General features: G+C 45.4%; 1 protein-coding gene across 1 annotated transcript in view; it reads left to right on the forward strand.

Moving 5' to 3' along the window:
* Window positions 1-1,532: 1,532 nt before the first annotated feature.
* Window positions 1,533-12,579, forward strand: part of Sh3gl2 (SH3-domain GRB2-like 2) — a 183,925-nt gene continuing 172,878 nt past the window's right edge. The window contains exon 1 of the mRNA NM_019535.2: window positions 1,533-1,698. Coding sequence (NP_062408.2) covers window positions 1,654-1,698 — 45 coding nt within the window. The 5' untranslated portion in view covers window positions 1,533-1,653. The remainder of the gene's footprint in view (window positions 1,699-12,579) is intronic.

Consider the following 12,579-nt stretch of genomic DNA (forward strand, 5'->3'; position numbering starts at 1 on the left):
AGAGACAAGGAAAGGCGGGGACTAGCTTTGCTTTAAGATTTTAAGGTTAAGGCAAGTGCTCAAAGTTTCCGAGGAGCCTCTTCAGGTCCCCATTTCACTTCTTTCATGTGTTGAGACCAAAGTTGCAAATTTCAGACCACATCATAGATTTGTGGCAGAGAGAAGCGAACCCTGTGGCCCTGATACCAAAAGGTGAATTATTAAGAATTAGCATGTCCCTCCTGCCTAAATCCTCTAACCAATGTTTATCCCAATGCCTCCACGGTAGTTTAGAAATTAGAAAGTACCACAGATTGGAAGGTCTGGGCAGCAGCAAGGACCACAAGACTACAGACCCCTTCCTTCCTTTTGCTTTGCTTTGCAGACTGGAAGGGTATGCTCACTGCTCACTGCTCCGATATTCTGTTGTGCTGTGATTCACAGTAGCAAGGGTGAGTGGTACCCAGCCCGTGTCTAGAATCCCCTTGCACCTGCTCTTCCGTTCATCTTTACTCAAGCTGCAGAAGTCTACTGGCTTCCTTTACACCAGGCAGTAGAGGGGGGGGGGGCGGGAGGGGAACTGTATTTCTAGGAACCCAATCCAGGTCCTGTTGATTCTTTCCACATTCTCCGTAATTACTCTCCTCTTGGCGGCTCATCACTTTGATCCACACATGCAGGTGTGGCCTGCATCTGAGACTCTCCCACAAGCTCTTCCATACAAGACAAACTTGAAGTGGCTGCTCATAAGAGCACAGATTTCTGGTGCTGCTCTGGGCCCTTCACCCAGTCCCATCCACCCTTTGTCCCTATGTGGTGTTTGTATAACTTACTGCCTTTCCTTTCCTCATTATATAAAAATGTTAGAACGAAAAAAAAAAAGAAAGAAAAAAATGTCCATGATAATTGTGTGAATGCCAAGTTCGCATTCGTTTTTTTTTTCTTTTGAAAATAGAAGATTAAATGTTATTACTCATATCAATATATGCTATAGCTCATATCAATTCCATTCCAGTATCCCAGTCAAACTGTAGGGACCTCTCTTCATCTTAAGTAGTTAAGTTGTACTAGAACAGGAAAAAAAAAGTTGATAGATTTCCCTAAGGTGAAACAAGCTTAAGGGATATTAAAATCGAGGCAGAGAAATGTTTTCGGTGGCCAATCATGCGGGAAGGCAGGGCATGAAATGAGCAATAACTTATTCATGATCCAGATAAGCCGCCACCCTGCTTTTCAACCACAGGGAGGCCAGGCTCAAAGGGCAAGGGCAGTGCGCAGGCAGCACCACTGCGGCTACCTGGGAGCTGGGTCACCTGAGTCTAGACTGCCCAAAGGCGGTGATCCCTTTGCCAGGGCCACGAACGAACGACTCCCACAGCTGAAGACAGCCCAGGCTTCGGACCGTGGAGGGACTTTCGCCCCCGCACAGTGCGGGGGTTCCTCGCGCTCACCTGCCTCGGCTTGCGCCCTGGGCGGGGCTTCCCGCGTCCCCTTTAAGAGGCCGCATCACCCGCCCTGACGTCAGGGTGTCTCTCCGCACAAGCCCGCGTCCCGCGCCGCGCCCCCGCGCCAGCAGCTCCCGCGGTCGCACGACCAGCGGCGGCCCGGCGACCCCAGCCGCCTCTCCGCATCTGCATCTGCATCTGCCGGCCGCGCAGCCTCCCGCATCCCATCATGTCGGTGGCAGGGCTGAAGAAGCAGTTCCACAAAGCCACTCAGGTAGGGCGCGTGCAGGTGCGCCATGGGCCGCCCCGCAGACCGACAGACAGACGGCGTCCTCCCCTGCAACCCCTCCCTGTTCTGATCTGGTCCCCGCGGGGCGCTGCGCGGCAGCCTGGCTCCATAACCCGGCTCCCTGTCTCCGATCGGTGCTCGCTCCGCGAGTCTCCTCCCTGGCCGCTGCATCCCTGCTTCCTCTTCCCACTCCGAGTCCCTGTGGTCCCTGCCACTCTAGCACTCAGACCTCAGTTCCCTTCCCCTGGCATCTCTGCTCTCTGTCCCCGCTGTCTCGGTTCGCCGCCCACCGGGTTCCCAGGCAGTTAGTCCCTGCACGGCAGCTCTCAGGCTCTGCACGGAGGGTGCCGCGCAGGTGCTTGGCGGCGCGGCGGGAGATTATGTAAAGTCGCCTCGGTGCGGTGACCTTGCGGTGTGGTGTGCCCCACTGTCCTGGGATGTGCTGGCTGGAGCGAGGTTCGCTCTGGAGGCTGCGGAGGTGCCCGCGCTCTGCGCTTGCTCCAGGCTTTGCGCTCCCAGGCCTTCTCAGAACCCCTCCTTCCCAGGCCTCCCCAGGCTCCCAGCATGGGAGAATGTGGTTCCCCTAAGGAGCATGCATGCATTAACTTTTTTCCCTGGAGAACTCCTTGGTGAAGCTTATTTGAGGCCATGGTTTGATCAGTGGTCTGCAAGTCTTTAAAGTTCTCCCACGGGTTTTACTGCGGAGGCAGTTGTTAAAAACTTGAAAATCACTGTTTACTAGATGTGCCAAATTTTCTGTGTGGGGTAAGCTGAGATTAAAATTTAATCCAGACCCACATAATTTAAATCTCATTGGGCCCAACTCAGTGATTTTACAAAGAGAAAATGTCCAAAAATACTTACGATGTGACCCATTTCTTACATAATGTGTGGAGTTACAACCCTTTTATTCATTTGGAACAGGTTAAATTTTAAGATATATTTAACAAGAAACGACTTTATTGATAAACCGTAAAATACTTTTTGCGTAACCATTTAGCTTTAAAGATCCTTATCCTAAGCTAACCTTAATTGTGTGGCTTCTGTAATTTCTTGTTTTTTAAAAACATTACTTTTATCTTTTTTTACAATCCAGCCACTCCCTTCCCTCTGGGTCCCCCCTCCCACAGTTCCTCATCCCATTTCTCCCTCCTGTCTCCAAGAGGATGTCACGCACACCAGGTCTTCCCACTCCCAGGAATCTCAAGTCTCTCGCACATCTTCTTCCACTGAGGCCAGACCAGGCAGTCCTCCTCTGCTATACATGAGTCTCATTACCGAGTTCACAGCCTCAGTACTATTGCAAAAGGCATAGGGAAAAGGTGAAGACTGCATTCCTCAAGTTTGCTTAAATTAAGGTGCAGGATGACATTCACCCCTGAGCATCATCTCTGTCACCATAGACTTAGCATCATCAAATGAGTTCTGTTGGGAACTAATTTAGGGAGACAGGAAACAGTCATTTTAGGAAGTGCTTCTAACTACATATATATTTGGTTTTCTCACTAGAATTGTCTGTGATCTCCCTATTGGAAAGGTAGAGCCAAGTATATTATTCACTTGATTCTGGCAACTTTCCAGTTTCACAGAACCAATCTGTGCTACCAGTGAATGGCATAGGACTGCCCTGATGTCACCCACCTTATTTATTTATTTATTTATTTATTTATTTATTTATTTATTTAGGTACTTGTCTCATTTCTAATCTAGACCAAAAGACTGATTCTACCAACATTCCTTTAGGAGCCTTGGCTTTGGGGAGGGAAAGGCTAAGATTTGAATCCCTCTTCTGCTACCTAGGAAATTGAGCAAGCTAGTTTTCTGAATCCGTCCTTGCCAAAAATGAGACAAAATTTCTCAGGGGAAAAGTAAGGATAAATGAATTTGTAGAGCATATATAGAAAATGCTTAATAAGTGGTAATTGTTAATGTTAAGGATAATTCCTTTAGCGTTAGGTACCATTCCTTTCCACTGGTAATAACGAGACTTGAGAACCCAGCCGGGGCTTCGATAACACACACAGTAACCATCTGACTCCATTCAGCTCATCCTGAGGTTGTGTGCAGCTCTGGAAGCAGGAAAGAACTGGAACGTCATCGGGGAAGCCCCGTCTCCAGGTGTGGAGGAGTTCTACTAGGGACGGACCTGCTCCTTACCACTCCGAACCCAGATACTGGGTCACTGTTCACTGCCATTCTCTTCCTTTGCTGAAAAGCCTTTTTGTTTTAAAGGTGAAGCAAAACACAATCTCATTCATAGCTTAATGGAGCCTAGTCTTTAAAAACGTAAGGCAAAGGTTACTCTCCTGTGCATGGATGTGTTATTCTAGAGGGTGTGTAACGCGAGGTGGTGTTTGCCTGCTCTGAGCTCTGAGGGAAATGGTCCTGTCCTGCTTTGCAGTCGTTTCCTGAATCTGATCTTTGCTGCAGAGGAAGTGTTAGGCCCCTGACTGCCATGCTGGTCAGAGAAGGCAACATCTTGCCTTTCTGTGGAGCTGAGCTTCCACAGAGGGGTGGGTGGGATTTCATCAATAGAATATGCCTTTAGTGTCAGTACCGTTGGGTTAGGGTTCCTAGTTAGAGTGTGCCCCTATGGTTCTCATATTAGAACTTAATATCTCTCCCTTTCATCAATGGTTACTCTGTAAGTAAATAATTTTTATTGCAACATAGGACAAATTGAGCAATTACTACTCTACCTTCAGAGAGTTTTATTTTTATTGAGCTTCCATTGTATCATCAGTAATGTCAACTTTTAAAAACTTGTTTGAATTTGCAGCAGTCTGTGTAAACATAGCTTTAGTTCCTGGTTAATACTGCAAGCAAACCCATAATTCTTTTCCTATACTTCATGATCAAGTGTTTGCTATGGTATGTCTTAGTATTTTTTGGCTGTGAAGAGACACCATGACCATGGCAGCTCTTATAAAGGAAAGTGTTTAAGGCTGGGCTTCCAGCTCTGAGGTTTAGTTCATTATCATCATAGTGGGAAGTATGGTGGTGCACTGGTAGCCACTGTGCTGCAGAAGGGGCTGAGAGTTGAACATCTGGATTAACATCTGAATTAGCAGGCATCAGGAAGAGACAATGAGCCTGGCTTGAGCATCTGAAACTTCAAAACCCATCTCTAGTGATACACTTCCTCCAAGAAGCCCACACCTACTCCAACAGCCACTCCCTATGAGCCCTTGGAGGCCATTTTCATTCAAACTGCCACGGGGTGCATATATGGTGTCAATTCATTCTTCAAACTGTATGGCAGTGTAAGAAAATCTTTTTACAGGATGAACTGTTTTAGACAATTACATTATTAGTTTGCTAGAATATACGTAGCAAAGTACCCCAAACTGAACAACTTAAACAACACAAATGTACTGCATCACTTCTCTTGAGAGAAAGATGCTGGAGGTGTTAGGTCACTGCAGCAGGAAGGCCATGGTCCCTCAGACAGCACCAGGCAAGAGCTGCTCCAGGCATCACTTTTAGCTTCTGGGCCTTTATTGGTAGTCTGTCTGGTTTATCTTAACTTACATACAGTGCCTTGATGTGGTCCTCATGTTTACACAGCATCACTGTGTGTGTGTGTTTGTGCTCAACTTTCAGTTTCCCAAGGTGCCAGTCATGTTGGATTAGGAGCCTACTCTAGTGGGACCTCGGTAGCAGTGTTCTTGTTTTCCTGTAAGGTCATACTCTTGCGTTAATGGAGCTGCAATTTCAACATAAACATTTTGGGGGGATACACTTTAAATATTAGCCTATTTTGCATAAGAGGATTTGTAATAGTATTCTTAATACTGCATTTGATCCAACATTTAGAGGGACAATTCTGTCTCAAGTCTTTAATCAGTTGGGTAGGATATTGCTATAGGTTGTTTTGTCCCCACTTCAAATTCCTGTGCTGAGAATAAGATAGTATTAGTAGACAGTATTTAGAAGGTGATTAAGTCTGAGGGCTCCAGCCTCATGCATGGAATTACTACTGCTCCTCTAGGTTGGAGAGAACTTATTCCAGTCTGCCACAGTGAGGTCATCTTCAAAACACAGTGAGTCTCCATTAGACACAAATGAGCTGGTGTCCTGATCTTGGGTTTTCTTAGACTCACAAGCTGAGAAAGAAATATGGATTGTGTGTAAGTTACTAGGCTTTGGCACTCCCCTCCCTTACCCTCTTCTCTGCCGCTGTAACAATACCAGAGATTGAGTCATTTGGGAAGAAGCTTATTTTGACTTAGGATTTTGCAGGCTGGGAAATCCAAGATTATGTGGCTGCATTTGCTGGGGGCTTGTGGTGCTTAGCTCACAAACCAGGAAGGCAAGTGGGTATGTTAAAAGGCAAAAATGGAAATGGTAGCCTCTGCTTTTAACAGCTGTCTCCCTAGTTTCTCAGGAGGGAGCATGAATTCACAAGAGGAAGGCATGACGCCATTTGTGAAGACGGTCCCTGAGACCGGCTCTCTTCTCCCAAGTCACACCTTTCCGTGCTGCTGTGTTGAGGTTCCAGCATGTGAACTCTTTGGGCACATGCTCCATCTGCAGCACCTGCGTCCAGCTGCGGCTCCCGATTCTTTATTTTTAATGATAAAACTCATTTGGAGAGGTGTGACTGGGACACAGTCTGGTGGGTGCCTGTCATCACACTAGGATTTTTCCCTTGAGGAAACTTGATTCTCTTGGTGCTCTGGGCCCTTCTATTTAAAACCATTTCTTCATGCTTTCATGTTATTTACCATGCAGTATCTTCTATAAATCTGCTTATGTGTTTGTTGATTTAGAAAACATTAAACTTATTAAGGTATTTAATTAAATACTCAGATATGACTTTACATATTAAAATTTCACTTTCTTAATTGGCTGCTTTACACTGTAGACTCTCTGCTGTTTTAGAATCATGAGGTTGACTTCTTGCTCGGCCCAGGCCCCCTATACCTGTATCCTTGTGTGGAATATGGCAATGGGCTGCTGTGTTCCTGTGCATTTTGTGAATTACATGCCAAACATTATTCATGTTTTCCTGGTAGAAACAGAGCTTAGTTGGTCGACAGCGTCTTAAAGATATTCCTCTTTCTTTCTTTCTTTCTTTCTTTCTTTCTTTCTTTCTTTCTTTCTTTCTTTCTTCCTTCCTTCCTTCCTTCCTTCCTTCCCTCCTTCCCTCCCTCCCTCCCTCCCTCCCTCCCTCCCTCCCTCCCTCCCTCCCTCCTTTCTTTCTTTCTTTCTCTCTCTCTCTCTTTCTCTCCCTCCCTCCCCCTCTCTCTCTTTCTCTCCCTCCTCCCTCTCTCTCTCTTTCTCTCCTTTAACAATTTATTTATTTACTTTATGTATGTATGGGAGTACACTGTTGCTATCTTAAAGGTATTCTTAATCCCTGCCTGCCTCTACAAAGTACAAATGTAGGGTGAGAAATAGATTGTGTTTTTAGGAGAGAATCCATCCATCTTCCATAACTGGACATGACAGTAACTGGACCTGTCAGTACCTGGACCAAATGTAGCCTTCTCTGAACTAAATTTAGGGGCAGCCACATAGAAAAGATCTCCCGAGAGATGTCAGAATTGGATGAGGTAATGCTGGTGAGAGTACTGTGCTTGCATGAGGAGGAAGACCTGAACTATGTTTTCGTCTTTTTTCTTTCCTTTTTTAAAAAAGGCTCATACTCACCTCTACACTTGAAAATGGACACACAGTATTTGTCAATGGAATTCGTAACTGTTGTTTCCCTTGAGGCTGTGGCTCTCCTTGACTGACGTTTGATATTCTTTTTTTTTTTGGGGGGGGGGCTCTTTCTTTACTAATGTATTCTATTGAGCTTTTGTTTTAATCGAGTTAGGAAGGTTTGAGCATCTTTCAAATTAATTACAGTATTATTACAGACAGCAAAACTTGATCTAAAAATATTCTGTTTTGGAGGCAGTTACTGTGTGAAGCAAGGGGCAGAATAATTAGGGGAAGGGAAACCAGGTCTCATAGAGCAGATTTTCCTCTGCTGTCCCTTTGGTATTGCCTGTAGAGTCCAGGGCTCCCAGGAACTCAGGGCTTTGTTACAAGTGTAGTTGAGGAAGTGAAAAGAGACATGAGCAATTATAACTGGGTGAGAAGATACATGTTCAGAACCATTGTGATGCTCAAAATGGCTACCTGGTGGGCTGAATTCTGCCTTGAAGGCCAGATCATGAAGTGACTGTGTGAATAAGAAGTCAGTGGATCACCCTGACCTCCCTGTCCCCCTTTCCCCTTTTGTTTTTTTAACTATGAAGCCTTGCTCTGTATTTGTGTAGATGTTCTGCCAGGTGGGGCCATAAGAGGCTTGGAGCATGGAGAAGACTGTAACATTTTCGAAGAATACCCTTGTTCCTAGGATGTTTGCTTTAATGCTTAGACTTCTAAAAGACCTCTTACAATATTTTTAGGCCTCATTTGAATTTAATTATGCAAAAACAGAGATATTTCTTATAAAGAAAACTGAACTTTCCCTAAGAGTTGTAGTCAGGGCAAATTTACTGTGCCAAGAAATACCTGAATATCCAGGTGTAATACTTTTGTGCATACAGGGCACTTCATGCTCTACCCAAGGCTTCTCTCTCTCTCTCTCTCTCTCTCTCTCTCTCTCTCTCTCTCTCTCTCGTTCTTTTGTTCTTTCTTCCTTTCTCTTTTCTCTATTTTTAGTTCTCTATTTTTGAGTTTTAAAATTTACTTATTCACTTTACATCGAAATTTCAGCCCCCCTTCTCCTCCGAGCACCTCCTCACATAGATCTTCCCCCCTTCCCCTTCCCCCTCCCTTGTGATACCCAGCCCCACCCTGGGTATCATCACCTCCAGCATATCAAGTCACTGTAGGTCCCAGTGCATCCACTGAGGCCAAACAAGGCAGCCCAGAAGAGAGAGCAGGGGAGAGAGAACAGAAATTGGTGGGTGGTGGGTGGGAGGGTAGGGTGTGTGTGCTGAAGCATCTCTAGAGCATGCTGTACTTTTAAATATACAAGGTGTGGCAGCAGGAACTGGAAGCTGAGGGCTCACATTTTCAACCTAGTGCAAAGCAGAAACAGCGGATTAAAAGTGATGTGAGGCTTTTCCTCTCAAAGCCGGCTCTGAGCAACAACTGTTGCCAGGGAGTCTGCATCTGCATCACCCAAACCTCCCTGAACAGCACCACCAACTGGAAACCAAGTCTTAAAACCCCTGATCCTGTGAACTTGGCAAGTGGCTCAGATAGTAAACTGCTTGTTTGATGTAAGCCTGGGTACCTGAGTCTGGTCCACAGCATGCACAGGGGAGAAAGGCATGTGATGCTGATGCTGGGAATGCAGATACAAGCAGACTGCTGGGGTTTGCCGGCTAGGTTATAGTTAGCAAGAGCACCAGACCCTGTCTCAATGAGAGGCCAAGGTGGTTGGTCCCTGAGGAATGACATTTGAGGTGTTCTCTGGCTTACCACAATATGTGCACACGCGCACACACACACACACACACACACACACACACACACACGGAGAGAGGGAGGGAGGGAGGGAGGGAGGGAGAGAGAGAGAGAGAAAGAGAGAGAGAGAGAGCGCAAGCGAGCTTGGTAGATCTCTGATCTCTTTTCTCCTCTGTTCCATGAGTTGTTTACCACCATAGAAGACTCTTCTCTAGGCCTGATTTTCAGCCTGTGTATTGGCTGTATAATCCAAACTTTGCCGGGTTTGATTGTATTAATCTAGATGACTTGATTAAGCCAGTGGGTCTTTGTTGCTCAAATCTCCTTTCCTTGCTTTCTATTATTTGCTTCAGGGACCTAGAGTGATTCTGCGTGAAGTCCGCTCTGTCTTTATCACAGAGTTTACAAGGTTGTCAAAGGAAATATTTAGATGCTTATAAACTCTTTATATGCCATGGATTCACGTGAGCTCTCTTCCCTTTCATGAGCTACAGCCCTCAATAAGAGAAGATGCCACTCCAAATATGCTTCCTTTATTCAGGAGAAGGACGTTTGCATGGTTACAGGAGCTTTTTACACAGAGGGCATTGTTAGCTATGTGCTACCAACAGTGCTGGAAGGTGCTGTGTAGCATCCCGGGGAGAAAGACATCAATGGAGGAAAGGCATGGATAGCCTTACCCAGTGCAGAACTATACTAGCTACCTAAGATGTGCCACTGGTGAACTATGGCACAACTGTGATGGTGTAACTGACTGCCTTCTCATTAGACTGGAGGCCTGTCCCAACAGACGGCAATGAAAACCTGTTACTCTAATCCTGGTTAAAAGCCCATGGCTGCAAAGGTCCTTGGTCCTAGAGTAGAACCTACCATTGTTGATTTACTCAGTGGTCATGATATCAAACTGTCTTCTAAATGTATTTGTTTTTACTAATAGACTGGGGCGTCTTTCAACCTTGGTCAGATAAACTACTTTTTGCTGTGGGCACAGGTCAATGGCAAGACTTATAAGTAGTCAATTTGCTGAGAGGAGACTTGATCATATCATCTCCCCCAACCCACCAGTTCCCAAGGCATAGGGAACACCTTAGAGGAGGAAGCTGCAAGACTCTCAGATCTGGAGGTTGGGGAGGGTACTGCCTTCTGGACATGGCGCAAGCGTGGCCCTTACAAACTTTCAGCTGCTCTGGTTACTTGTACACGATGTAACTAAGGTCAAGCCAGGCAGAAATCCCTTTATAGACTGGGGAGATGATCTTCAGGAACTATCCAGGAATGATTGACAGTTGATAGTTGCTAGGGAATCGCTCTTCTTTGAGGGTATGGCCTGGTAGGCTTCCCATGTTCCAGTGGAGGGCCGAATACACATTCACACACCGGAAAATCTAACTGGATGCAGAGTGTTTAAAAGAAAAATGGAAACACTTGGGATGCCAGAAGGCAGAAATGCTGGGAAGATGTTGGGGGAAACAGGTGGAAAACAAGGAATACAAGAGGATTGAACTGTAGTTCATTGTTTAAACATGGGCAGTTCTCAAAGAATACACAAAAGGCAGTGCAGTGTCTCTTGTTGATAGCGCAAGTCAGAAAGATAGGGAAGCCACACCACTGGAAGTGTGACCAGGACTAGCTTTTCGTTAAAGGTTAGGAGTCAAGAAGAGAGGACGTGGGAGATAGCTTACAGCCAGCCTAGGGAGCAGAGCACAGCTCTTTGATGATGCCGGCAAGAGAAGTTAGGACCATATACAGCTTTAAAAAACCAACCAACCAACCAACCAACCAACCAACCAACCAACCAACCTGGATTTCACCAAGAGCCTATATGGAAAAGGATGCTTCCACAGAGCTTACAGGTAGGGGCCCAGGCTTGGCAATTTCTTGACTCCTGGACACAGAGCCTAGTTAAGCCGGCCTAGACTTCTGACTTGTGGAATTATAACTTACTTAATAAATGATGATTCTTTTAATCTGATAAGTCTGTGGAAGTTTGTTATATAACATCAGAAAACTAACGGTATCAACTTCCATTTATGGTCCATTAGCTGGAACTTTCAACATGACCCCTGAATGATTCTAACTGCAAACAAAAAGAGCCAAGAGGAGCTGGTGTGCTCAGAATGGAGCAGGGTTTTGGTTAAAAAGCCAGGTGTTTGCTACATATGGTATCACACACTTGTAGTCTGAGCACATTGCAGTCTGAGGCAGGAACATCTCTAGTTCCAAGTTAGACTGGGCAATAGTGTGAGACACTGCGTCAAAACTAGCAAACACACACTCCAAGTTAAAAGTCTAAGAGTATAAAAAGCTGTTTGAGCTTCTACAAAAAGAAGAGCTATGATTTTTTCCCTCTCATTGTGCATAATATTAATTTACATATGCAATTTTAAGTGAATCTATACACATGCAGCATGCCCGTATACACATGTATGAAATTTAAGTACAGTTTGAAAAATCAATATTTTCTTATTATGTGTTTTTCTTTTCAGTAGATTTTGTTATTTGCCATTTCCCCCTTACAATGTTTTTGTTTCACGTTCCATGGTTTTCTTTGGTTGAAACTCATGTTATTTCTGTGTTTCTCTGATCATTTGTAAGTGGTGGCATTGTTAAATGCTTTTCCGCTGTCTCTTACTTGAGTGGCCTGATAACACAGTGGCAGCTTGATTAACTTTAGAATGAGTTTTCTTTGAATAATAACACTTTTTAATTGTTAGTCTCCAAGAGTGAGTTAGAATTTCTACTGGGGAGAGCAGGGCGGTTCTCCCATTCATCCAATACCTGCTTTGAGGCGTGTGGGAGACTGGTATTCACACAGACACAAGGAAATGATTCTGCTTCCAGCAAATCACAAAGTTGCCTGGAAGTCTGATGTTGGCCATGCAATTGCTGGGCATGGATAGCAAGCCATGTAAGCAGCAGGGCTGACTACGGAGTGGACGTTAGCCCCAGGCCCTTAGGAATGATGTGTGGATCTATAGTTCTAGTTGGTTTTCTGGGGAACGTGGTATACAGTATGTTGGGCATGATTCAGAGAGGCGGAGGCCCCACATCCTGTGATGACCTGTGCAGAAGCGGTATGCTGCAAGTGGATTTGCTCTTGATGGGGGGTGAAGGGGTGGGAGCGGTCTAGACAGGAAGAAAGTGAATTAAAGGGCCTTTTAATGGCATTTCTTTTGTGCACCATGTAAGGCACAGGAATGCCAATATGTCTGTTTCTTCTGGGACAAATGGTAGGGTCACTGATTAGTAACACTCTGCATTCAGGGAACTAAAGCCTTCCCAGTGAGACAGACCTTAGGTATTATGGTGGAAACTCTGTTAGCTGTCTGAAGCACTTTCCCAAGTGCTCCCTTCCTTGGCAAGATTAGAGCAGGCCAACCCCTGGCCTTCTAGCAAGGGATGAGATGTACTGGACTAATTGCAAGGCTTAAGATGAAGCAGGAACTGAAGCTC

This window comes from Mus musculus, chromosome 4 (genome assembly GCF_000001635.26).
Source record: "Mus musculus strain C57BL/6J chromosome 4, GRCm38.p6 C57BL/6J".
NCBI lineage: Eukaryota > Metazoa > Chordata > Mammalia > Rodentia > Muridae > Mus > Mus musculus.